This window comes from Xenopus laevis, chromosome 7S (genome assembly GCF_017654675.1).
Source record: "Xenopus laevis strain J_2021 chromosome 7S, Xenopus_laevis_v10.1, whole genome shotgun sequence".
NCBI classification, from domain to species: Eukaryota; Metazoa; Chordata; class Amphibia; order Anura; family Pipidae; genus Xenopus; species Xenopus laevis.
In genome coordinates, this window is record NC_054384.1 from 88,432,060 (window position 1) to 88,458,973 (window position 26,914).

Below are 26,914 nucleotides of genomic sequence, written 5' to 3' on the forward strand. Positions count from 1 at the left end.
GTAAAAAATATATAGAGTGTATTTTTCATTTAACAGTGCACTACTGAGAGTACATAAAATTATTATAGCAACTCTAAACAAAACCCAAAGCTTATAGCTGCCAATGCCTTATATGACAAACACGTTGCATTAAAATTGAGAGGCTTTTCTGTTTTTTTTCTTCAAGCTATTTTATATTCAATTTGTTTTTTTTTTATTGGTAGTTTCGATTTTCTTTGCAAATTAAAGCTGGGAATAAAATGCTTTGACGTTGGTGAAGAGAGGGTTAAATGTTTTCATCTTCCCCACTTGTATATTTTTATAGTGAGTAGCTGGCATTTTTTGGGTTGATAAGTCATTCTCTCTCCCGGAATGCCACAACAATCACAATTTTTTTTTTCTTAAAAAATCAATTTTCTATTGTATAGTAAAATATCCCCAAAATGACAACCTTTTGATGCTTTCATTTCCAAGAACGCTGTGTTATTCGTAGGTTATAGAAACATTTACGAACGACTCCAAAGCATAGTGTTTTCCTGAGAACAGAGAAAAGAGATTCAATAAGCAAAAGAGAGGAAAGGGCAAAGGTACAAATAAAGGGACTGTGGCATACCCATCCAGATTTACCATGAGACAGATTCTAAATATAATAAAGCCATTTTATAAGCTATTTACTTATCTTTTTGAAATGAAATACTTTTAGAATGGCCAGGGATATTTCCAATAAAAGGAGAAAGAAAGGTATAATCAAAATATTAGCCCCCTGGTGATTATTGTCAGAGGACAGCAACTGTCATTAACTGCAGCAAAGAGATCACTTTAAAAATTGGTTACTGTGCTTAGAATCTTTTAAAGGACAAGGAAAGGCAAAAAAAAATAAATTCCATTTTTAATTTCTTTAATGAAAAAGAAACCTATATCCAATATACTTTAATTAAAAAATGTGCCGTTTTTATAAGAAACCTGACCGTATGCAGTGAAATTCTCCCTTCATTTACTGCTGTGGATAGGAATTGTCATATGGTCCCTAACTGCTGAGCAGGGAAACAATCATACTTATGAACAGCAGGGGGAGCCCCCGCCTTAAGGTGGCCATACACGGATAGATCCGCTCGTTTGGCGATGTCGCCAAACGAGCGGATCTCCCTCCGATATGCCCACCTTGAGGTGGGCAATATCGGGCTGATCCGATCGTGGGCCCTAGGGCCCAACGATCGGATCCTTCACATTCGCAAACGGGCGGTCAGATCGCGGGACCGCATCAACGAACAGATGGGATTTTTAACCCCATCCGATCGAGATCTGGCCGACTTTCGGCCAGATCTCGATCGGGGAAGCCCGTCGGGGGCCCCCATACACGGGCCAATAAGCTGCCGACTCGGTCTGTCAGCAGCTTTTATCGGCCCGTGTATGGCCACCTTTACTTCCCAGCCATGCAGAACTCAAGCAGCTTTGTTTATGGCGATCCCTAAGCAGCCCAGACCACACTGAGCATGTGCAGGGTCAGGGTCAGGCAACGATGTTTAACAAAGTTACAAGATGACAACCCCCTGTGGCCAACTTTGAAAGCATAAATCATTTGTTTGATTGGGCTTGTGGTGCAGTAAGTTCATTCGTATGTTTAGTATACAAAATAAAGCATTTCTAGCCTTATTCTATTTTAGACTTTCCTTGTCCTTTAAGATAATTAGTATATATGCTAAAAAAGTTATATAATGTTCAGAAATGATTATTCTTCCCCCTCCCCTGGATAGTGATTGACTGGGTTAAGGGCTTAAAGGCAGAATTATAAATTACCTGGAGTTAGCTTTTAGCGGGTAGAGGGCCAGGAGCACAACAACAGCTATCCCTCCCTGCTGATGGGTTCGGAGAGGTGAAATTGTAACAGTTAACAGGGGTGCCCTGACTCTGAGCTCTAGGGGTAAGTAGAATGGGAAGTGGGCAAGGTGAGTTGTTAACTAGTTAGGCCTGAGGGGAGGTGGATAGCCTCGGTTGGGGACTTTGAAAGAAGGCAGTGTCGGATTTATGCTCCTATAGTCCTCCAGGGATATAAGATTCTCAGCCACGATGAGTAAGTCCCTCTTGGATTTAAATAAATACTTACTCAAATCGAGCCTGGCCCCGAAGTTCCCCCTGGGCCTGACTTGAACCAAACAGATTCTCTCAGGAAATTAACCAGACAGCTTTATTTGAGGTATACATTAATACAGAGTATTACAATACAGAGTATTAAATAATAGCTCACACGCCCTGAAAGCTCGTGAGGACGTTGGGGGACAATAAGCAATACAACAGATGACTATTTAACCATTTCTTCTTCCATGGGCTGATCCAGTGGCATCCAATCATCATTCTTGTTTTAGCATAACTGTGTCACTATTTCCATCTTAGGGACAGACTCACAGTCTCACTACAATAGCCAAATAAGGTACAATTGCTGTGTCAACACAGTGTCCAGAATGGTATCTATGCTGTAGTTTCTGAGACGATGTGTCTTGCTTGGCCTTGCACTATACTTGTGACATGAGACAACAGATGTATTCCTTGTTCTGTGCAAACATTCTACATTCTAATAACAGAATGGCCTTTAACCTTGAAGTGTAGAGTCTAACACAGCTGTTCTGTGGCAGTGTCCTATTCTATAATCTTTTGTTCTTTGATAATAACCATTTATGGCTTAAATCTAAAATCCTGATATCTACATTCCCCCACTTTTTTTCTTCTAATATAAGCAAAATCCTTAAGCTAGCACTGCGGGCTGAAAACAAAAAATACATATAAAAATGGAAAAAAAAAAAATTGGTTCTACCAGACAAATATAAAATGCTACAATCACAGTGGACTTATCAACACAGTAATATGCATATACAGTATATATAAAGGCATTTCAATGATGAAAATGGAGAAATCCAGAGAAGATGCATAGTCCATTCAATGTCCAGATGATCCAGCACCACTTCGGACTAGTCCTCTAGCCTGTGATGATATGGTGTATCATAGAATGGCAATGTAGAAATGTCTTTGAAATAGTCTCTTAAAGCATCAGTCCAAGATTTTACTTTTAGTCAGTGCAATGACGATGAAAGTTCATACTGTAGCAGAGTTGGTGTAATGAATGCTTTTGTCTGTGTGCTTCACCACTGATATAGTTTCATGTGTAGCTATTGTACAGCAATTGAATATTCAGCTGTTTAATCTATCTGGTAGATTTTTAAACAAACATGCCCATGTGCCAGTCAAAAAGATTAAGCCAAGAATAGAAGAAAGTAAGTAAAGGTGGTGTTATCTACAAAGAAACAAAAATATAGAAGATATGAGTACACAAATAAAGAAATATTTTATATTAAAACAGGATGATTACTGTGGTGTATAATCATGGTATAAATGCTATTGAAAATACAATAATAAATATTTGGTAAACGTATAACATTTATCATATAATTTATATATAGCCGTCTGATTTTTTTTTTTTTTTTTTTTTAAAACATTTAGCATGCACACATAAACACCAATATAAACATTAGAAGTTACACATAAGTAATTGCTGAGTAAGTAGAATTGTTGTTTTCAACAGAATACTTTTATATAAGAAGTTATTAACATTACCCTGGTAATGGCCTGCTTGTGTTTCACAGTTACTAATGATCAATGCTATCAATTAACCCTTTCCATTAAAAATTTTGAAATTAAATAGATTGCAAAAATATAATTAATTACAATATCTTGATGTAAAAAAAAAAAAAAAACATTTGTTGTAAAATCGTTCATCATCATCATTATATTTAAAGTAATCACAATAAATAGGTTGTAAATATATATATATACCATTGAATATGATATATGTAGTTGAATTGTGGAATGGTACTTAGAGATGGAATTACAGTTACAACAAACAATATCAATAAATGTTTTAAAGAGGTAATTAATTCAAAGTGATGGTACATTGATAATAATAAAGTTAATTGATACTAGAACTATTCAACATGTACTAACACTCTTCCACGTGGTCTAGAATCATGTCCCAAATTATAGATGGTATACAAAAAAAAAATTTTTTAGATATCAGATTTTTAGACCATAACATAAATGAAAAAATATCCCATATAAACCATAGTACAATGTTATTATACTGGAATACTTATGTTAAAATATCACAGTAAACTATGTTTAGGATAACGTTTATGAAAAAATAAAAATATGTTAATATAATATGTGATGGCAAAAAAAAAAAAAAAATCTTTGAGCTTTTGCTTTGCCAAATGGTTTTTACTTATTGTTTTATATTAAGTGTTTAGACATTATTGGTTAGAAAATTTTAGTAGGGATTCTGTGATTCATGCATGTTAGTTAACAATCAATAAGAAAGGAAATTCATTAGTGATATTAGAGAAATTAGTAATTTTAGACAAGACAGTAGAGTGATAAAAATAAAATAGAAAGTATTAGAAGTGAGACATATACAGAAAAATAAGTTGTTAGTGATGTGTTACATATAAAAGTAACTATACAGAAAAGGAATATTAATTAAACAATAGAAAGTTAAAACAAATACAGAAAGAAGAAGGAAAGAAACATGACATAAACTTAGAAATGTCCGATCTCTCCTGCAGACTGCCAAAGATATCTTTGTCCTCGAGGTTGAACAGCTGTTAAAGAGATAAACTTTTCTACTAATCAATCTATGTCATTGTTGTCAAATCTTCTACTAAGGAAAGAGAACAATTAAGAAAAGTAATTTATAGTGCATCTAAATTTTAAATGCAAACTAATATTACTAAAAACATAAAATTTAATATGGAAACATATGTTTCCTAAAGTATTGTTTGCATGTCTTTCAACAGTATCTAAAACTACTCAAACAGATCTGGTTCTCTGGTCTGAAGCTTTAAACACCTGCAAAATAAAACATACATTAGAAAAAATCACAACAGTGCTGATGGTTTCCATTCAAGAAATAAAACAAACATTATACTAGATTCCCAACTCTGATATAAAAAGATGTATAAATGCTAAATTATTTATTTTAATTCATTTACAACCTTTTTCAGAAATCATAGAATCCAGAATAGCTTTCTTCTACTTTAAACCTAACCTCCATTGTCAAAACAGAACACGAGGTTTATATTTCTACATTTACACTTTTGGTGTAATTTATTTGTATGTATAATTGCTGCTCTTATGATTTTTACATATACATTGCTGTATGTTTGAAATTCACAAGGAAATGTGGGAAAAATTGCAGCATTCAAGTTGTTCAAATTGTTGAAACCCACCAAAACCTTTTCATTATATTGAAATAACACTGGTGCAATATTAGATATTTCAGAGTCAGTTGGATTAACTCTGTTAGTTGCATCAGTTGAAGTGTTACAATGATCACTTTCTTGTGTAACAAAACAATTCTTATTACTTCTCCTCCTATTCAAATGACATGATCTTACACTGTCAGCTGTCAGTTTGTTGATACTATGCTGGAGGAGGACAGCTGAATGTCTACAATTTTTTAACTGAACCAGCAGTCTTTCTACATAAGAATACTGTAAATTATAACTGACCTGCAGCTTTACAGTTAATGAAAGGGAAGTCAAGACTAAATCCAGCAGTGCTTGTAAAGTTCTTCCCTTTTTTATTTTTCCATCTTTTAATTCCATTGATGAGGTCAAAGTATCCAGACTTTCCTCTATCTCATTTTCATTTATTTCTTTATTTAGTTTAAATGGCCCGCCATATTTAGTGATCCAACATTGAACATATTCAAGGAAAACATTAGGAAGAAGTAACAAAACAGGGGAAAAAGCTTCTGTGCTGCCTGACGAAACAGTACTTTTAGATACACCACTCCGTAGACTAATAATATCTGCACTAGGTTGCGAACCTTGTGGCACCATTCTTTCCCGAGATTTAAAAAGAAACATACTTACCACGAGCTGAGTCTCGACAATCTGTCCTTGCGTCACGACCAGAACCACAGGACCGGAACGAAGCCCCCAGAAATGTCGGATTTATGCTCCTATAGTCCTCCAGGGATATAAGATTCTCAGCCACGATGAGTAAGTCCCTCTTGGATTTAAATAAATACTTACTCAAATCGAGCCTGGCCCCGAAGTTCCCCCTGGGCCTGACTTGAACCAAACAGATTCTCTCAGGAAATTAACCAGACAGCTTTATTTGAGGTATACATTAATACAGAGTATTACAATACAGAGTATTAAATAATAGCTCACACGCCCTGAAAGCTCGTGAGGACGTTGGGGGACAATAAGCAATACAACAGATGACTATTTAACCATTTCTTCTTCCATGGGCTGATCCAGTGGCATCCAATCATCATTCTTGTTTTAGCATAACTGTGTCACTATTTCCATCTTAGGGACAGACTCACAGTCTCACTACAATAGCCAAATAAGGTACAATTGCTGTGTCAACACAGTGTCCAGAATGGTATCTATGCTGTAGTTTCTGAGACGATGTGTCTTGCTTGGCCTTGCACTATACTTGTGACATGAGACAACAGATGTATTCCTTGTTCTGTGCAAACATTCTACATTCTAATAACAGAATGGCCTTTAACCTTGAAGTGTAGAGTCTAACACAGCTGTTCTGTGGCAGTGTCCTATTCTATAATCTTTTGTTCTTTGATAATAACCATTTATGGCTTAAATCTAAAATCCTGATATCTACAGGCAGGAACCAGGCTTTAGACCTGAATCCGTCCTATGGGAGGACATGGCCATTGTTTACTAATGTTTGGTTTGTTTTAAATGTATGGTTTGTTATGTATTATTTATGTAATTATTAATGGTAATAAACAACTGCTGTCTTTTCTTTCCAATTGTGAAGTAGGGATAGAATAGGGCATCACTGATCTTGACTATGTATTCATTAGATCCAGGGATGGATTTATCTTCCTCCACTGTCTGTCCCTCTAGGATTGTGTGCACAGAGGGTACAGGACACACGTGCAGCACTCCTAGACCCCAGTGATCCAACTTCTGATGCAGCATGCTGCCCCTTAATTTGTGCTGCCCTATGTCTGGGCCTTTGTGGTCTTGCCACAAATCCGGCCCTGCTCAGGTCCCTGTCACATTCACACACAATGGTAAATTGTATTAGGAGTCACATTATCTGTCCATATGTTTTTGTGTGACAGGAAAACTGGCCTTGAGAAAATCTTTGCAAGTGAGTAGAGAACATACAAACTCTATGGGGCAAATTCACTAAAGGGCGAATTTTCACCTGTGCAGGCTCCACCACATTTCTCGGCACAAATTAGCTACCACTATTAGTGATGGGCGAATTTGCGCCGTTTCGCTTCGCCGAAAAATTCGCGAATTTCGCGCGAAATTCGCGAAACGGCGAAAAATTCGCGAAACGGCGCCGGCATCTCGTTTTTGACGACGGCGCCCGTTTTTGACGCCGGCGCCCGTTTTTCTCGGCGCCCGTTTTTGGCGCCGGTGCCCGTTTTTGGCACCGGCGTCCGTTTTTTATATGCTAATTCATTAAATTGCGAAGTTGCGTCTCTGCAGCCAAACACTGTCTTAAATTAGTCAGCAAAAGCATTTCATTTAATTTCGTAAACATTCTTTGTCAGAACACTTGGGCTTAGGTCAATCCGAATAGGGCAAGTACATATAGGTCGTATATATAATTTTATTAGATATGTTGCTGCAAATGCTTGAAGTGGCCACTTATTATTACAAATAACAAACAAAAGGAAGCAAAATAAAGACAAAAGAGATCCTCTAATGCCCTAGATATGAGTCCACCCTAAAACAAATGTGGCATGCCCCTCAAATGGTAAAAAATAATGTTAAAACAAAAATTTTCAATAGTTACAACTTTTAAAGACAATCTTGCTTTAAAATATAAAAAAAAGGCCAGAGTTTTTTAAAATTTTTATGACTTTTCGGCATACAAGATATGATGTCACTGACATAAGATTGAGGAGAATGTAGCTTTATCTTATCAGTTCGCCAGGTCTAAGCTGGCGAAGAAAACTCTGGTGAAAGGGGATCATCTTATGAAAAATTGCACTTTAGTGAATTTGCAAAGTAAAGATTGTTTACCTGAGCAACACTTCATTAGCGATGAACCCTTTCACTAGAGAATTGTCCTCTACGCCTGTTAGTAAGTTGGTGATGTCCCTGCAGATGGTATTTCTGTCGCATTTTCGCTAGAAACAGCCACTTCACCATTTAGTAAATTTTAAAAAAGTAAATTTAAAATTTCAGTGAAAAGTAAAATATTTGCAAGGACTAGCTTTGAATAGGAAAATAGTTTCAGCCGCTTCCGTTTATTTATCCATTATCTAAACTTCCTTCTCTTTCCATAAACCCATTCCACCTGGGTTAATCTTACATTTAGTGATGGGCGAATTTATTCGACAGGCGCGAATTTGCGGCGAATTCCCACAATTCGCCGCCGGGAAATAAATTCCCAAAACCGCATCGAAAGGTTTTTTTTGGGCGCCGGTGCATTTTTCGCCAGCGAATGTGTGCCGTGTCCAAAAAACAGACGCCGGTGTCAAAAATGGATGCTGACGTTTCGCAAATTTTTCGCGTTTCGTAAATTTTTCGCGTTTCGCGGATTTCATGGGAAATTCACGAAACGCCCCAAATTACATTTACTGAATCAGGTTACACTGTAGGTATAAGAAAACACGTTGAAGTATATACAAAGCAACTGTTGAGCAGACGATTGTTTAATTTTGTAGTCTGTTGCACATCATTAAATATATATTTAAGTTACATGATTTAACAATGTTCACTGTGACACATTTGAGGGATTTAGCAATTTACATTCTGTTAAACCATTCTCAGTGCTGTAACATAGCTTATCCCCTCTGATTTCTTGGCAGTCGCTGTAGCTTTTCTACTAGTGTCCATTTAAACACAGTTTGAACACAAACCTTAAATTTTTCAATACAAATGTAGAATTGAATTGTGTTGTTCCTGCATATTATATATCCTTGTTGGATAGATGATACAAGAAGCCTAATTGTTTAAGTAATCTGTAAATGAAACCCCATGAAATAATACACCATAACTAACAGGACGGTCGGTCAATAATAAACTTATTCGGAAGTCACATGGGGAAAATACAAAAAATAACTAAAAGTATCTAGCACTACTTCTTAAAGAAAAATACATATTACAGTGTGTGGATTTATAATTTGATTCACATAGTGCCATTAAGTTCTTTGTATATTTCAAAATGTAAAATAATCTATATAAGGACAAATAATTTAAATAAATGAATTGCCTACAAGATCCCCATCTATGAAACTACCTGGTGGCGATTGCAGAAACCCCTAGGCTTGTGAGCAGTCCCACCTCTGGGCTTGTTTGCTATCCCTATTACCTTCGGGCATCCTCTAAATCATGGACAATTATGTAACAAATTCAAAATCCTCCACTTTGTTCTGTTATGCAAGCAACATAAACATGAATCCCTGCTTAGATTGATTTGGTTTTAATTTGGTATTGTTTACATTTGTTTTTCATAATAATAATGGATAATTTTTGCAAACACTACATTTTCAAAAGTAAATTTACAAAACAACAAATTTATAAGTGAATCAGTTTTGTGCATTTTGTAATGGTGGTACTTCCCCCCAAAAGAATGGATTGTGTTTCTGCTCTTTGCAGTAACAGAGTTCAAAAGCCAGTAGGAACATATAACATTGTTAAACTAAGCATAAGTACAGGGACTTTATTACTCATGCCAAGGCCCAGCAACAACACACAGGTTGCAGATTTGGGTCTACTGTTAAGCAGAGGTTAAATTTTTGAGATACTTTGCTCTTGTAGATACAAATTTAAGCTCAGCACGTGAGTCAGTTAGGATAAGATTTGGAGTGAAATGTATTTGCTATGCTAGATCATTTTGGAGCTGTTGCTGAAAAATGGATTAACTGGTACACATTTTTTAATAAAAGTATATTGGAGATAGGTTTCTTTTTTATTAAAGAAATTAAAAATGGGATTTTATTTTTTTGCCTTTCCTTGTCCTTTAAGACTAAGCAAATGAAGAGAATGACAGGGGTTGTCTTTATTGAGGCTAAAAAAAACCAGTTCAAGTGTTGTCATCACCTGTGGAAAAGGGAAGGGGTTGTGAGTGAACCAGGAAATAAAATGTGTGGGGATAAGCTTGTGCCCTACCTAAAGACTGTAAGTGAAATTAATATATTCTTTTCACTTTAGATTTGCCTCTATAGTGACAGAGGTACTTAGTAGCAGCAATTGTCCTAGATTATCAAACAGCAAGTGGACCAGTCTGTCCTAGTTTTAGACAAATGGATTTGAATTTATTTATTTGCATAAGTCATGCAATGGAACCTTATTTTGAGAAAAAAAAACCTGCTATGAATAAAATGCAGGCGCATACCTGCTTGATGTTGCACTGGGTGCCACTGTCTTTTCCTTTGAGAAAAGTATTGCCATTCTGCCATTTAAGCCAATTCCCTCTGCCCTAAGTAAAGCTACTTACGGTCACTTTATGGACATTTTAATGAGAAGAATAGTTCTATGTTTGATTTGTTTTTTTTAGTAGATACATAAAAACCTCCATCTGTCCCGCGACACTTTAATAGCAGTATTTGTTTATAAAATGATAATGATATTGACAGTCTTGCAAGCAATTATGGGATCAGTAATAATGAGCTAATTAAATATTAATTGCTCTGATCTATATCTCAAGTCACATTAGATGTGATGCAAATGACTTCTTAAAGTCTCATTATAGATTCAACTGGTATATATTAAGATACGTTGAGCACAGCAGACCAGATCTTTATTTATAAAATATTTATCTGCTGCTCACTGGAGGTTTCAAGATACCTTTGCTCTCTTGTTTAATTTAGATGCAAACTCTTATAGATGTCACTAATGGGCACATAAACTCTTATATATGCCCATCCAGAGTCATCATTCTCAGTTACCTATAAGGGTCATGGTGGAAGAGGTCCATCAGATCAGTTATATATCTGAATCTGAATCCAAGACAAAAAAAAAGCAAATTATTCAGTAATGCACCTGATACTTTTTAAATATTTATTGTTAATTACTGTAGCTTTGAAACATGCAAACATTTCCACCCTTACTGTTCTTTGCCTGTGGGCTTCTCTAAATTTTCTGAGAAGAAGAATCACAGTCTCAGTCGTAATTATACGAGTGTTGCAGTAGCTAACAGTAGGTGCTTCTCTTTTCTAGGTTTTTTTGCCTTTAGTAGCTGGGTTATATAAGTAATTTAAATAAAATTATAAAAGTGTGCAAAATGTTGGTATAAATGGCTTACTATAGGTCTGAATCAGTGTATATTGGTGTAAATTGTGTTGTTAGCATGGCATAAACGAATATGCACACGTTGGAGCAGATTTCTTAACAATAACATTTGGGTTTTTTTCCACAAATATTGAAAAAATTGTGGTTTTCTTATATTTCTAAAAAGCTTTAAAAATTCAAGATTTATTAACTGTTAAAACCAGTAAAACCTCTAAGGCAAAACTTTGCTAAGTAAAAGTTGTCTAGGTCCTATAGACGTCAATGGGAGCTGCGCTGATAGGACTGGACCGCTTTAAATCAATTCAGACTTTGAAAGGTTTTCTGTTTTTTTTTCACTAGGAATTGTCCAAACAACTCAAATTTTTACATGTTTTCAAGGTATTTGTATTTTTACCACATATTCAAATCTTTTAATAAATTCAATGGCAAACATGGTTTCAGAGTTTAATCGTAGTTTCAGAAACCACTAAAACAACTAAAATCGATCATTCATAAATAAGCCTCCATAAATATATATATATATATATATATATATATATATATATATATATATATATTTCATGCAATCCCAAATGCATGAATTTCAATCACAAATATTGAAAAATATGCATTATTATAAACATTTATTTTATTCTGCAACATATGTTACACAGATTTCTAGAAGTAATCATTTAAAACAGCTTTAAAACTATGCTCCTAAGCATCCTGGGGCATTCGTTCAATACAAGTGGTGACTTTGCTGTGGTCTTAGTAACCTTTTTCCATATTTCCATATTTGATTATGATTATTTGACATACAACATTGTCAAGGGCCTGATTATAAAAAAATAACATGGAGAAATTAGGCAGTCTAGGGCCATATTATCCCCCATGGGCTACATTTAATCATTGGACCTCTAGTAAACCAGTCTTATGTTTTTAAAGATGATAAAGATATAAAGTAAGAATGTGTATCAGCATACTGTATTCCTGATTGCTGCCATACTACTGTATTTGCCTCAGCAAGGGCATTTAGGCATTAGTAGACAATGTATCAATTGCTGCACTGGAATAGCTTCATTGCAGTTGCCACTGGTGCTGAGAAGAAATGTCACGTGCAAAAATTAAGGTTATTAAAGAGATACTGACACCAGAAAGTAAACCAAATATCATAATATTGTCTTTGCATGCTATCTATAATTTTGCCATAAAAGTATTTACAGATGCTTTTACATTACCCATCTGATCCCCTATGTTCCTCTATGAGGCTGCCATATTTGAGCTTCAGCAGTCCGTTAGCATTAGAAACTCTAACTGACATGTTGAGAAGGGACAGTCAGGTTGGAAAAACAGTCAGGATTAGGAACTTCAAGTAACAATTACTTACAAAAGCAGCAGAGTGAAAAACGATCATCATGAGCTATAGGTAACTTTTGATTACATTAATATTTTGAATAATATTTTTTTAGTGTCAGTATCACTTTAAGGGGGAAAGTAATATGTTTCTCTAGTGCAAAAAAATGTTGTGAACATTAGCGACCATGTTTGCGCCATTTTAGACTGGCAGTGTTTGTAATAAAATTGCACAATTGCAAACCAGTTTTTGCAACAAAATATTTAACTGCAGAGCAGGTGTTAAAGGTTCGCTAAAGGTTCGCTATGCACACTTTTTAGGATTTGCCATGCAATAAAAGCCTAACGAAGAATAACATTGCAACAGGAAAATTTTTATTCACAAAATTTTGCTCTTTATGAATTTTATTACATTTCCACCTAAATGTACAGTAAAAACACAACTTTTAAATAAAGCAGTAATGAAAACACTCTTAATGCATACTAACCCTTACAAACACGCATGCTGATATGTTCTGTATTAAAGCACACTAGTAAATCCGCATGAGATCCTCAGCTTCAATAAAGTTCCTGAATACTGTAGGTGAGGTCACAGATCATATATACGTATTACAAGTGGTGACTTTGACATGGCCTAGTAAATGAGAATACAAGGTATATTAAGTTAGACATTTCCTTTATTAAGCAATGAATGCAGCAGATAATAACCTACCAAGAACACTGTGACTAATTACAAGCTCCATATGCCCTGAACTGGTAGAGAGAAATCAAAATTGATTCACCGCAGACTGTGTCACCTAGTTCCCTAATCACACAGCACTGCATCTTTAATGGTCTTTCTTGCTACACTCAAGGGTCTGGGTGATACGGGCCGATCGGGACACATTTGATTTAATCATCTCAGAATTATATCCTATTTTGCCGCAATAATATCTCTTTTCATAAAAGCTAAAAAATAAAAAAAAAGTCCTTCTTTAAAGCTAATTATGTTTGCACAACCATGATTAAAAACTGTATTTTTAACAAGTTCAATCAGTTCAGTCATGTTTGATTTCCATTGTTGCTCGCTTCTATCAAAAATATAATTGTGATTTTGATTAGCGCCGTTTAGGGATGTTGTGAAAACAGTGACAGGAGATAATAGTATCTTGTCCCTGTCATTAGGGAGGACAGCCCAAGGTCTGGCTCATTGGGATACTTTTAAGGCCACAGTATCTCAAGTATCTCAAGAAATATCTAAAGAAATAATGACGGATGTCTGAAATATTCAGACACAGTCTAAAAATAAAATTTGAAACAATCAGAAGCAAATCAGCATTTGAGGATCAAACTGTCAACACAGTCTCTATCTGCTAGAAACAGTTGTGCAGGTGTGTTAAACAAAGGCTAATGGCATATGGGGTGCTGGTATATTTCACCCACCAGGAAAGCATCCGTGATCAACCTTGTTGAAAGGAATTTTGAACAGATCAAATTTGAGCAATTTTCAAATGCTCAGGGAATTTTCTAGCTGATATTACTCACATCCACTTTTCCTACCTGGGTCTGCTGGCAATCTGTAGATTTGTGTAACTGTCTGAGGGGCTGCTGTAAGAAGCCATTTATTGGGCCGGGGGGGCTTAAAATTCTAGGGTCTATTTAGAATCTAAGTCTAGACCTGTTCCTACCATCTCTCATTCTTTTAAATGTGAAATCATAATTCATTTTCAGCCTAGCCTGCTATTTTTCTAATCGTCTAATTAGTGTTCTCACTGATGTTTTTTTTAAACAAAAAGATCTATCAGAGGATCAGATATGGCACATTTAGAAGGATTAGGCCAGTAACACTAGGTGATCAAATGTATTAGTATATAGCGATATCTATATATTTACGAATTAATTATCAATTGCAAAGAATGACACGAATGCCTTAAGTATAGGAAACAACAAAATATAAGTCCACTCCAGTCATCTGTAGCCGAGACTATCGTAACCATCTCCTAAACTGGTCTACAACTCACTTATTCTCTCTACAATCCTTTGAGGATACAGCTGCAAGACTCATCCAACTCACCCATCAAACCACCTCTGCTACACCTCTCTCCAAATCCATGCACTGGCTACCAATACATTCTCACAACTCAAACATCAAACTCCTCACCCTTACCTAAAACGTAAAAACTCTTAGTAACAATGGCCCATTTTTACATTGCAAACATCATCTCCAGATACATTCCAAATTAACCACTTTGCTTCTCTAATGACTTTCTTCTACCCCCAGTAATGCCCTCACAGAAGCTCCCTACCTGTGGAATTCATTACCTTGCAGCATCGCACAGTTCACTAACCTGCAGAAATTTAAAACCCACCTCTCCAATGAAGTTTACACACTTACCTAATAAGCTACGAAAGCTGCTTTTAAGTCATCACTTCCTATTGCACATCAAAGTCTACATATGTAGCTGTCCCAACCACAGGCACTAACATTGTCAATATTTACCCAACAAATACTTCCACCACAGCTACATACCTTCTATATTAATTATCCGCAGTCTTATATACAGTATTCTAAGCCCTTCCGGGTAAGGGCCATATTTACCTAAGGTATTGATTTGTTTGTCATTGTTATATACCCTTACGTACAACACTGTGGAATATGTTGGTGTTTTACAAATAAATGTAATAATAAAGTGAATGCTGTACTTCCTCTTGTTAAATATAAGGCTATTAAGGAGTCTCCAAGGAGTTCCATAACCATATATAAGCACAAGGTTAAGGGCCAAGAGATTTTAAACAGGTCATCGAACTCAAAGGTGATTTCTAATATCCACCAATTTCCTAGATTTTACAACAGGGGGAACATTATTTATTAAAATACACATGTTCATTAGAACGCACAACCTGATGTTGCTGGACCCAAAGCATTCCTTAACCTTGATAATATATTATTCTAGGAAGTGTAGTAAGCAGTGAGTACAACACTTTACGTATATTTGTGAATCTGGATGGGCTTCTTAGCTTCAGTAAAGCTAATGATAGATATGAGGACCCATTTGCTGTCCAGCTGACTTTTTAAATTGTCTGGGTAAGTCAGATCCATTTAATTTCTGAAACTGCACACTATGCACATGTTATTGCTACACAAGTAGAACACATTTGGCCAACATGATTTGGTAAAAGAAAATCACAGAATTCAGCCTTTTAGGCCTCAAATTAACAATATGAGCAAAACATATAAAACAAAACTGCTTCCCTAATGTTTCTCCAAATGTTGATGGTTTAAATAACCCAGAAGAAAAATAAACCAGAGGAAAAAATTCCAGTTTATAGAAGGGACTAAATGCAAGCCATTAAAAGACCGTCTGTTCCAGCTGAAGTCTGAATCCATTCATATCGTGTTTATGATCATCAACTCACTTGATATTATAAAATAGGTTAACTGAAATGATGAGGCCTAGGAAAAAGGCAGATGAGTTTAATATTGAATAAGGGCATATTTCCAGTGTAGTATATAACAACCAGAGTGCCAGTTATCTAAAGATTTCAAAGAGGCTGTTCACTGATTACATTTTTGTGGGGGGTTTACATGTCCTTTAACCCTTTAAGGAAACTGTCACCAATATTCAATCACAATGGTTCCATTGAACTATTCAGGTGGGCCTTAGCTGAAACTTTCCCAGGTGTGAAAGTGAGATGGTCACAATGGTACCATTACGACTGCATCACACCTGCATACTTTTTTTAGTTTCAACTAACACCTACCTAAATAGTTCAATGCAACTACCATTGATGGTATTTAATTTTTAGGCCAATAACTCCTTCCGAAACCATCTATCCAGGATGAATTCAGATGCAGAATAAGTATTAAACAATCCTTACATACGAGTAGAAATAATTTGACGAGCACTCCGTTCACCCGTTGAATTAAAAGAAGTAAATGTTTATTTTCAACATATTAAAAGCTTCCGTTCACTTTTGTTAATTTTAAGTGAACAGAACCAGATTTAGCACTAAAGAATTTTGTATATGAATCCTCACATACCAGACAAGCAGGTGGAGGATTAGCAGCTACTTTGTCTCTTGGCCCTGATCGCCAGCACAAACAGTCATCCTGGGTAAATCAGCTTGGCACACAAATCATCTCAACTTTCCCATCTGAAATCTCACAGGATTTTCAGTGCAAAATCTCATGATGACATCACTGGAGTTACCAGGGGTTTAAGCCTTAATGAAAATCCACCTATGATCGGTAATATAACAGATTTTACTCCATCTAAACAATGGAAATTAACCAATTGCAGTAAGCCTTCTTAGACATCATTGGTGGCATCCCAGGAGATTATATGTCAACCTAGACCTACCTCCCCCAAGCCAATTTTAAGTTAAAGATTATGCTCATTCATCAGTAGCTAATGAGTTATAACAGCCACACTCTTACTCTTGCCATGATAACTTATAACAATACTGCTCCCACATTCTATTAATTCATCCAATAACTTATTAAAATTCCCCTAGCACAATTATTGAGAAGAATGTACTTTTGAAGGCATTTACTTAACCAGTAACGTACATTGGTCTGAAATCATTAGCAACAAAGTAAACTGTTTTAATTGATCTGAACTTCATTACGACCCAGGAATCTCATTTCTGTTCTGCTGCATTTTCCAAAGGACTAACACAACACAGCAAATTAATCTCCCTTGAATCCTGTCATCTTTACCATGGTCTCTCTACTGAAGTGCCTTAGAGGCAAAGCAAATCATTAAAATAACTTTTACTACATGGGCCATATGAGATTTGGTGTTTATCCTTGACACTGAATGCTGCAACTCATCACACTCTGTACTATTGTCACATCTTTCACCGGATAAACTTCAGAAATACAGGAAAAAGGACCTGTAACATAAAGATATCAATTTGAGAGTGACCTTAATCGCCCATTCAACAATGCTGCCATGGGCAGTCAAGAAGTATGAATTGTTGTGGCCTCTCTGCATGTAATAATGAAATTCACAGCAAAGGAAAATACATAGAAAAAAGAAAAGGTTGTTAAGGTTGTTTAAGGTCACGGGTTAGGTGGGCAGCTTGTGTATAGCATTCCTTTGCTAAATTAAAGTCATCCAAAATGAGAGCAATTGCAGCTTGAACTGGCTAGACAAGCAAGTTGAGACACCCACCAATTTAGTAGAAACACTATCCTTCTTTTGGGAAGATTAAAACACACCCTATTGATGGATTAATACTTGATTTTAATATTTCAATAGAAACACATTTGTGCATATCATTCGCCAATGCAAGCCCTATTTGTCATATACAGGGCAAGTTTCTCATTCTCAATTAAAGTGACTAAAGGCTTACTTTTAAACACAAGAGAGTTAATTGATGATCTGGGTTGGGGTCAATGTGCAATGGGCAGAAAAAAATTGCCTTCAAAACCCCTTTCCACAAATATATTGCAACTGCAGGTGATACAAGAGGGGTGGTGCACGGGAGGGTTTGAGGATGTGCACTCAAGGGGTGGTTGATTGCAAAACCACTCTCACACACAAAACTAACATTTTAGTATTAAAAGTAATTACAGGTATGGGATCTCTTCTCCAGAAAGCTCTGAATTATGGGAAGGCTCTGTCCCATAGACTCCATTTTAATCAAATAATTAAAACAATTTAGAATTATTTATTTTTTCTCTGCAATAATAAAACAGCAGCTTGTACTTTATCCTAACTAATACATAAGTAATCCTTACTGGAAGCAAAATAATCCTATTGGGTTTAATAATTATTTTAATTATTTTATAGTAGACATAGGGGCACATTTACTTAGTTCGAGTGAAGGAATAGAATAAAAAAAACTTCGAATTTCGAATGATTTTTTGGGCTGCTTCGACCATCGAATTGGCTACTTCGACCTTCGACTACGACTTCGACTTCGAATAAAAAATCGTTTGACTATTCGACCATTCGATAGTCGAAGTACTGTCTCTTTTAAAAAAACTTTGACCCCTACTTCGCCAAGTAAAACCTTACCGAACCTCAATGTTAGCCGATGTGGAAGGTCCCCATAGGCTATCTAAGCTTTTTTTGATCGAAGGAATTTAGTTCGATCAATGGATTAAAATCCTTCGAATCGTTTGATTCGAAGGATTTAATTGTTCTATCGAACGATTATTCCTTCGATCATTCGATCGAACGAATAGCGATAAATCCTTTTGCTTTGATATTCGAAGTTGAAGGATTTAACTTTGACAGTCGAATATCGAGGGTTAATTAACCCTCGATATTCGACCCTAAGTAAATCTGCCCCATAAGGTATAGAGATCCAAATTACAGAAAGACACCTTATCTGGAAAACCCCAAGTCCCCAGCACTCAGGAAAACAGGTCCAGTAGTTGGGAGAGCCTTTGGTGGAGGGAAGGTAGAAGGGGCAGAATAAGGTAGAAAAAGGACTGGGTTTGCTCCAGAAAGAGAATTGGAGTAATCTTATCTAATGCTGTATATGGCAGCAATGAATCAAGAATTTGGCTCTGGGTTCAGCCTGAATCCCAGAAATTTTTATCAGGACATGCATTTGACTGATCCCTGAGTATCTGGCCATATTACATCTGTACCCATAAATGTATCTGATTTTAGATTTGTGGCTAAGTAAAAGTGACAATTGCTGTTAACAGATTATGCTAATTGTAGTGTTTTGTCACACCAGAATAAGCAATTTCGGGATTCAGTTTGGTATTGAAGAAATCCTTTGTGGAGTATTTCTTACTTGTTCGAATACAAAAACAATGGATTTGGTACATTTCTAGTATTAACCCACTTGTTGTTTTTTTTTGTAAGTAAAAATGATGCAAAGGAAATTTACCTGTAAATGAATTAAAGTAAGGGAAAGAAAATCAATGTTTGCTCATTGCATTGCCGTCTGTCAAGTGGCAACATTTTGATTTCACTAATCAACAACATAGCACAACACATCGAGGACTCCGACATTTTCATTTGCAGCTAAAGTAAAATTTGTTTACTAAACTCATTTATTCTCAAAAGATTTATTATGCAGGCATCAGTCGGCACGTGCAATGTTAAAGAGAGCATGAGATTTCTTTACACCCGGTTTAATCCCAGACAATATATACATTAATCATAAAATATATTTTGGTTAAAACAGGCTTCGTTTGGCCCATTATTAAGAAATTAGAAATGTATTTGGAATGAAAAAAAATATAATTAATATTATAATCAAATTAATTAATCATTGAGTTTAGATGCAACGCTATGCAAATGTTGCACTTCTTTAAGCTCTACTTACAAACAAAATTGCATGCTCCTTATAACATTTGATTAGGACCACTACATTTGTTTGCCAATCTTTGGAGAACTATGTGCAAGGTGCACAGACACAAAGGTACTCATAAATGAACAACTCCATTGAGGATGTGCTACTTCCAGGGCTCTTGTAGCAAATTGTACCTGGCGAATGCCATAATAATTATTGATGGGTGAATTTATTCAGCAGGCACGAATTGGCAGCAAATTTCCGATTTTCGCATGTGGTGAATAAAGTAAACGGACGCTCATTGACTTTAATGTGCATCAAAAGTTGCCAGCATCGGAATTGTCTTCGGCGTCAAAATGCTTGTTTCATGAAATTAGCGAATTTCGTGGTGAAGCGAAACGGGACTGTCACGAACACGGTACCTCCAACCGCACGTGACTTTAGGTGTGGCTATCAGGGGTCACTCACTCAGTCTCTCACCCACCTTGCACACAGGTTAGACTAACACAAAAGCACCCCAAACACCAACCAACACCCACAAAACTCATTCGCTGCCACCATCTATCATTCACAGGCGATAGAAACCTAATGTGACTATTCCCCTGTTCTCTCTAACAGGTAATAATTCACAATACACCAATGCATTAACACTCTCTCCCTATAGTCAGTTAGTTCCTACTGACTCAACAAGTACTTCAGTATGCAGAGGGTTAAGGCTCAACTCTTTCAGGCTAGGTTCGTTTAGAGCATCAAAGACAATCTTATTAAATTCTCTTTAATATTATAAAAGGTATAACAGTGCAATATACAAAAAGATGTTACAAAAAGAGACATACATTCAATAATACAATTACAAACAGTTGTAAAATAAAAGGGAAAACATGGAAAACCTATACTTAACTTCAAAGATATAGAATTCCTGGTCCTGGAGGCAAGGGGAAACAAACGGGATAACTTCCAATCGCAATTGGTCCTCCAAAGTAAATCCAAAGTTTAGTCAGAAGAGCTGACTATTTATTAGTGATTTCAGGGCATCAGGTAACTGCACACTCCCCCCTCCCTCGGGAATGTAAGGGGGTGTGGCCTAGCAGGACACAGATTGAGTTTTTATGACCTCCTGTGAGTAGGAACTGGACCAAGAATATAATGACCATAACTCCTTATTGGAACATAGGAGAGAGATGATATTATATTCATTGGTTATTAATTCTCTCAGGGATTCCATAGATACTAAACATCAATACTTTGTGACCTGCCCCTGCCCAGATATTCACATCTAATATACAGAGTACCAAACCTAGTCATGTTTGGACTCGTTGGAAAGATGAAATTGCCTTGAACCCATCATCAGTTTTTTATACTGTTGGTACAACAGGTCTGGGTTCTGTAAGGATAAATATATTGGAGTATACATTATATGTAACCTTTACTTCACCTTTGAGGGTCTTGCTGGGAACTTTAAGTTCTCACTCCTTGGGCTTCCCCCTCCCCATGGAATGGCTCTTATCAGCCAGGGCATGGAGGAGGGAATTACAGCTCTGACCCCTCTGACCATAGTGAAAAGAGGCCTGTTATGTGTCTGATTTAGATGCTGGTAGAAATATTTCTCATGATACCTTGGCCTGTTTTATTAACTATTACAGGCCTGTATCATGACACCTCCCCTTTTTAGAGTGAGCAAGGGGAGATTGACTTACAGGTCACTCTTAACCTTGCCACAATAAAAACATAAATCCATAGCCATAGCCAGGTCATTATCGAAATATCCATTCATATTATACAGTATGAGGGATCAGGCTACCTCCCAGGCCTAAAGTCTTGTTCCTTGAGGGCTGTATCAGTATAATCCCAGGTACTGGACTGGTTTGATGTAGGTATACTTCCCGTTTTGCCTCTATCTGCACTGTCTCTGGACAGAGTGCAGGTTTGCATAGTAGGCAATGGTCTATCACTGCTCTCCTCAGGCATCTGACCTATTCCTCCCACCTTGTTCACTGAGGGGCCCTCCAGCCTATCTCTAATCTCCCATTCCCTGGGCCTAGACATAGAAACTAGCTGGCGGCCTCCCACCTTGTTCACTGAGGGGCCCTCCAGCCTATCTCTAATCTCCCATTCCCTGGGCCTAGACATAGAAAGTAGCTGGAGGCCTCCCACCCCCTTGATGCCACCCTGGTCTCCACTGACCTGCTTAGTCTTGGGTTGGCATAAACCACTGGGCTCGTCCTTAATACTCTGGACTTCTGGAAAAATTACTTTGTTGCTATCTGACTTGGGAGCAACTCCTGGTACTGTCAGCCTTTCCTCCTTAGTACTGACCACCTTAGCCCCCCTCAGTACTGGTTCTGGCATGAGGGCTATTCCTGGCCCACCACTACCATCACTCTCCCCAGTCTGAGTGGCATTATCCACTAGGACCCTACTCTGAGTCCTAACCACCTGTCCCTCATGCTTCTGCACTGACTCCTGAGCTTGGCGTAGCTGCTGACCCCCCCTCAAGACTTCAGGCATTTTGGGTACAGGATCAGGGATTACACGCTGGAAATCCCTCACTGCCGGTATACTACCGGGCTGCACCAGGGAGACTCCTAGGGGATACCTCTCCTCCCCCTCTCCCTTCTTATCCCTACTTTGGGACAACACTGGTTCAGGCACTGGTTGACTCTGGCTCCTGCCTCCCAGTCCTCCCTCCCAGTTACTTTGCTGCATTGTACTTTTTACAATTACCTGTTGAGGTGGGTGGCCACACTCCAGCGCGGCTGGACCTAGTGAGACCTGGTCATAGGGCACAAAAGCAGTTATCATGTAACCCAAATCATTCCCCAACAAGACATTTACAGGAATTTCATTAGTTACACCCACTTCCCTTAGACCTCTCCCCGCACCCCAATCCAAGAAAACTTTTGCCACAGGCACCTTTGGGTGGCTCCCACCCACTCCCTTTATGGACAAAGTCTTTCCAGGTATAATGTCCCCAGTTTTTATCATCTCTGGACGCACCAGAGAAAAATTAGAACCTGAGTCTCTTAGTCCCTGAGTCACTTTGTCCCCCACAATCACAGACTGCATATGATGATGTAGATTCTCAGGCTTACCAGACACAAGCATCACAACAGGCTGTCCAGGTGAAGTTGGTTCCTTCTTATGTGGACAGTCAGTCCTCACATGGCCCATCTGGTTGCAGGAAAAACATCGGCGGGTATCCTTTTGCCCCACAGCTGCAACAGACCCCCCAAAATATGAATTCTCACCAGACTGTGGACTGCTTTGTGCGATTCCTCCTGTTGATCGCTCCTTGTAGCTTGGTACAGATGCTCTGCGGTGCTCTGGCATCCGACTAGCTGCATAAGTATCAGCAAGCTTAGCAGCCTGGTCTGCTGTTTTAGGCTCCTGGTCCATAACAAACTGCCGTACTTCCAATGGACATATGTGTAGAAACTGATCTTTGACCATCAAATCAGTTAAATCCTCAATTGTGGTAACATCCAGTCCAGAGACCCATTGCTTAAAGGTAGTTTTCAAACTACTTAGGATATCTGCATAGCTGTCAGCAGGGCCTTTTTGTAGGGAACGAAACCGTTTCCTATATCTTTCTGGAGTAAGATTATACCGGTCAATTAAGGCTTGTTTGATAGCATCATAATCCCCATCGAGCTCTGGTGGTAAATCCACAAAGGCTTCCAGGGCTTTGCCTTTTAACCCTGGGGTAAGGTACTTTGCCCATTGTTCCCGGGGCAGTTGGTACTGTCTACAAGTCCTCTCAAACCCACGCAGGAAGGTGTCCATATCTCCATCCTTCTCCATGGTCGGGAATTTGTCATGGGAAATATGGAAAGGATGGGCCACCCTGGGTTCCATGGACGGTAGGTGTGAGTTTTGTTGCTGGAGCTTTGCTAACTCCAGTTGATGCTGTCGTTCTGCCTGCCTTTCAGCTGCTGCTGCATCTCTTTCAGCTGCTGCTGCATCTCTTTCTGCTGCTGCTGCTGCTGCTGCTGCATCTCTTTCTGCTGCTGCTGCTGCTGCATCTCTTTCTGCTGCTGCTGCTGCTGCATCTCTTTCTGCCTGTTGATATTGCAGGATAAGTTGAAGACGCAGCTGGGGGTCATCTGAACCCAACAATTGCAAAGCTGCTTGCAGGGATGAATTCCTGTCATCCTGCCCACTGCAGCTAGAACTGTCCTCTCGCTGAGAGGATCCAGGAACAGAGTTCATCACTGGGACATCCTGAGTTGCATAGTCTCCTGACTCAGGTGTGTAGTTCTGCTGCTCCTTTTCCACCAAGGCACAAATCAACATTTCCTTCGATTTGTCCACTACATCAATTCCTCTTTGCTCACAGAGATTGATGAGGGTCTCCTTGGTCTGCCTCTTGTAAAATGCTGCCATCTTGCAACACTTTGCCAAAATAAAAGATAGAAAAGAAAAACAAGAAGGGAAGGGAAACTGTTTGCAAGTATGTCTTAATAAAAATAGTATGCACTGAGTTTGTCTTTGAAGACTGTATACTCCTCGCAAGGATTTACAGTTCTTTAGTGCAAGGTTTAATGACTTAACCCAAGCACTAATGCTCTAAATAAAAAATATGCCACCGCTGCCTACCAATCTGTCACGAACACGGTACTTCCAACCGCACGTGACTTTAGGTGTGGCTATCAGGGGTCACTCACTCAGTCTCTCACCCACCTTGCACACAGGTTAGACTAACACAAAAGCACCCCAAACACCAACCAACACCCACAAAACTCATTCGCTGCCACCATCTATCATTCACAGGCGATAGAAACCTAATGTGACTATTCCCCTGTTCTCTCTAACAGGTAATAATTCACAATACACCAATGCATTAACACTCTCTCCCTATAGTCAGTTAGTTCCTACTGACTCAACAAGTACTTCAGTATGCAGAGGGTTAAGGCTCAACTCTTTCAGGCTAGGTTCGTTTAGAGCATCAAAGACAATCTTATTAAATTCTCTTTAATATTATAAAAGGTATAACAGTGCAATATACAAAAAGATGTTACAAAAAGAGACATACATTCAATAATACAATTACAAACAGTTGTAAAATAAAAGGGAAAACATGGAAAACCTATACTTAACTTCAAAGATATAGAATTCCTGGTCCTGGAGGCAAGGGGAAACAAACGGGATAACTTCCAATCGCAATTGGTCCTCCAAAGTAAATCCAAAGTTTAGTCAGAAGAGCTGACTATTTATTAGTGATTTCAGGGCATCAGGTAACTGCACACTCCCCCCTCCCTCGGGAATGTAAGGGGGTGTGGCCTAGCAGGACACAGATTGAGTTTTTATGACCTCCTGTGAGTAGGAACTGGACCAAGAATATAATGACCATAACTCCTTATTGGAACATAGGAGAGAGATGATATTATATTCATTGGTTATTAATTCTCTCAGGGATTCCATAGATACTAAACATCAATACTTTGTGACCTGCCCCTGCCCAGATATTCACATCTAATATACAGAGTACCAAACCTAGTCATGTTTGGACTCGTTGGAAAGATGAAATTGCCTTGAACCCATCATCAGTTTTTTATACTGTTGGTACAACAGGTCTGGGTTCTGTAAGGATAAATATATTGGAGTATACATTATATGTAACCTTTACTTCACCTTTGAGGGTCTTGCTGGGAACTTTAAGTTCTCACTCCTTGGGCTTCCCCCTCCCCATGGAATGGCTCTTATCAGCCAGGGCATGGAGGAGGGAATTACAGCTCTGACCCCTCTGACCATAGTGAAAAGAGGCCTGTTATGTGTCTGATTTAGATGCTGGTAGAAATATTTCTCATGATACCTTGGCCTGTTTTATTAACTATTACAGGCCTGTATCATGACAGGGACAAATTCGCCCATCGCTAATAATAATTCTCATTTATTTTGGAAATGGCACAATCAGGCGTGTCGGCTGAGAAAATTAAAACCATAATTAAAACCCTAGTTTGCATTTACATTAGTCAACCACCTGCAAGTTGTGACTCCCCAGTTTTCATATATACTGTATATGTGTGTGTGGTTCAGAAATTATTATTATTAGAAATTATTATTATGGGTTCCTGAACTGTTTTTGCAGAGTGCAAAGGATTTTGGGATTTGTGGTTTAGTAACAGCCAGAGAACCCATCTGACACCTCCTGTTTCAGAAGATTCTGTGAAGCAAGGGTTATATATCCAAAAGAAATTACAAATCAGTCCTTGATTTCTCAGGGTCATTTTCTGTGTGGATGACTCCACTACAATATCAATTTGCCCACTTGCTAAAATTGGCTGTCACATGCCAGGGACAGACAAATTTGTCAAACCCCTACACAGTTTTCATATATTAGTTGTATTAGTTCTATTATTAAAGGCTCATGGCTGTTCTGTGACAAGCCTCTTTAGAATCATGCAACTTAAATTTTGTTTGTTTCTTCTTCTTCTAATGAACTTACAGTAAAGGAAAACATGACTTCAAATTCAAATTCTGTACAGTTTGGCTTTTTGGGGCCTACAAAATAAAATGTATCTCAAATTTATCTACAGTAATGCAAGACTGTGTTTAAATGTATTTCACATAATTAAGGTTATGTATATGAGCATGTTATTTGTGTATACTGGGTGCAAACTTGGTACACTTGTACCCCCAAACGAAAATACAGTATGTATAATACAGTATTGTTATAATCACAAAGGCTACTGAATATTTTCCTGTTTCTCCAGAGTTCCCTGACACTCACTGACAATACTTCTGTGTTTGTCAAACTATGTTCTTCTTCTGCCCAGACATTTCCACGCCACTGTAGCTGAAGAACTTTCTCCAAGTCCCCAAACCCACCAAAAAATGTATGCATTGATGTATACATTCAGAGGTTAATGGAGAACATGATGGTATGACCATAAATCCATCTTCAATGTGACCATTTTCAAAAGAATCCTTTATGGGAAAAACATAAGTGGCATGAGGTGTAGTTTAGGTGGACACAGTCATTGTGCATATTGAGCTTGTTCATTAAAGGCATTTGTATCCAAACATACTCCTTTTACTTCCATGTATTTTGTACTAGTCATTATTTCTGCTCAGCCTGT

General features: G+C 37.7%; 2 protein-coding genes across 10 annotated transcripts in view; one reads left to right on the plus strand and one right to left on the minus strand.

The window, feature by feature from the left end:
• LOC108697250 (calmodulin-binding transcription activator 1) overlaps window positions 1–26,914 on the plus strand; it is a 1,304,230-nt gene that overhangs the window by 950,274 nt on the left and 327,042 nt on the right. The window lies entirely within an intron of this gene.
• Window positions 21,419–24,514, minus strand: LOC121396518. Its single transcript, XM_041571500.1, has 2 exons — window positions 21,906–24,514; window positions 21,419–21,821 (listed from the first exon to the last, which is right to left on the minus strand). The coding sequence occupies exons 1-2, from the start codon at window positions 24,216–24,218 to the stop codon at window positions 21,633–21,635; spliced, it is 2,502 nt and encodes an 833-aa protein (XP_041427434.1). The 5' UTR covers window positions 24,219–24,514; the 3' UTR covers window positions 21,419–21,632.

What these genes read in the sequence shown, in the direction of transcription:
- LOC121396518 (XM_041571500.1), bottom strand. Translation starts at nt 24,218, where the DNA reads ATGGCAGCATTTTACAAGAGGCAGACCAAGGAGACCCTCATCAATCTC. An exon ending in AGGGCCCCTCAGTGAACAAG is followed by an intron (nt 21,822 to 21,905) that starts GTGGGAGGCCGC and finishes TCAGTGAACAAG; the next exon opens with GTGGGAGGAATAGGTCAGAT.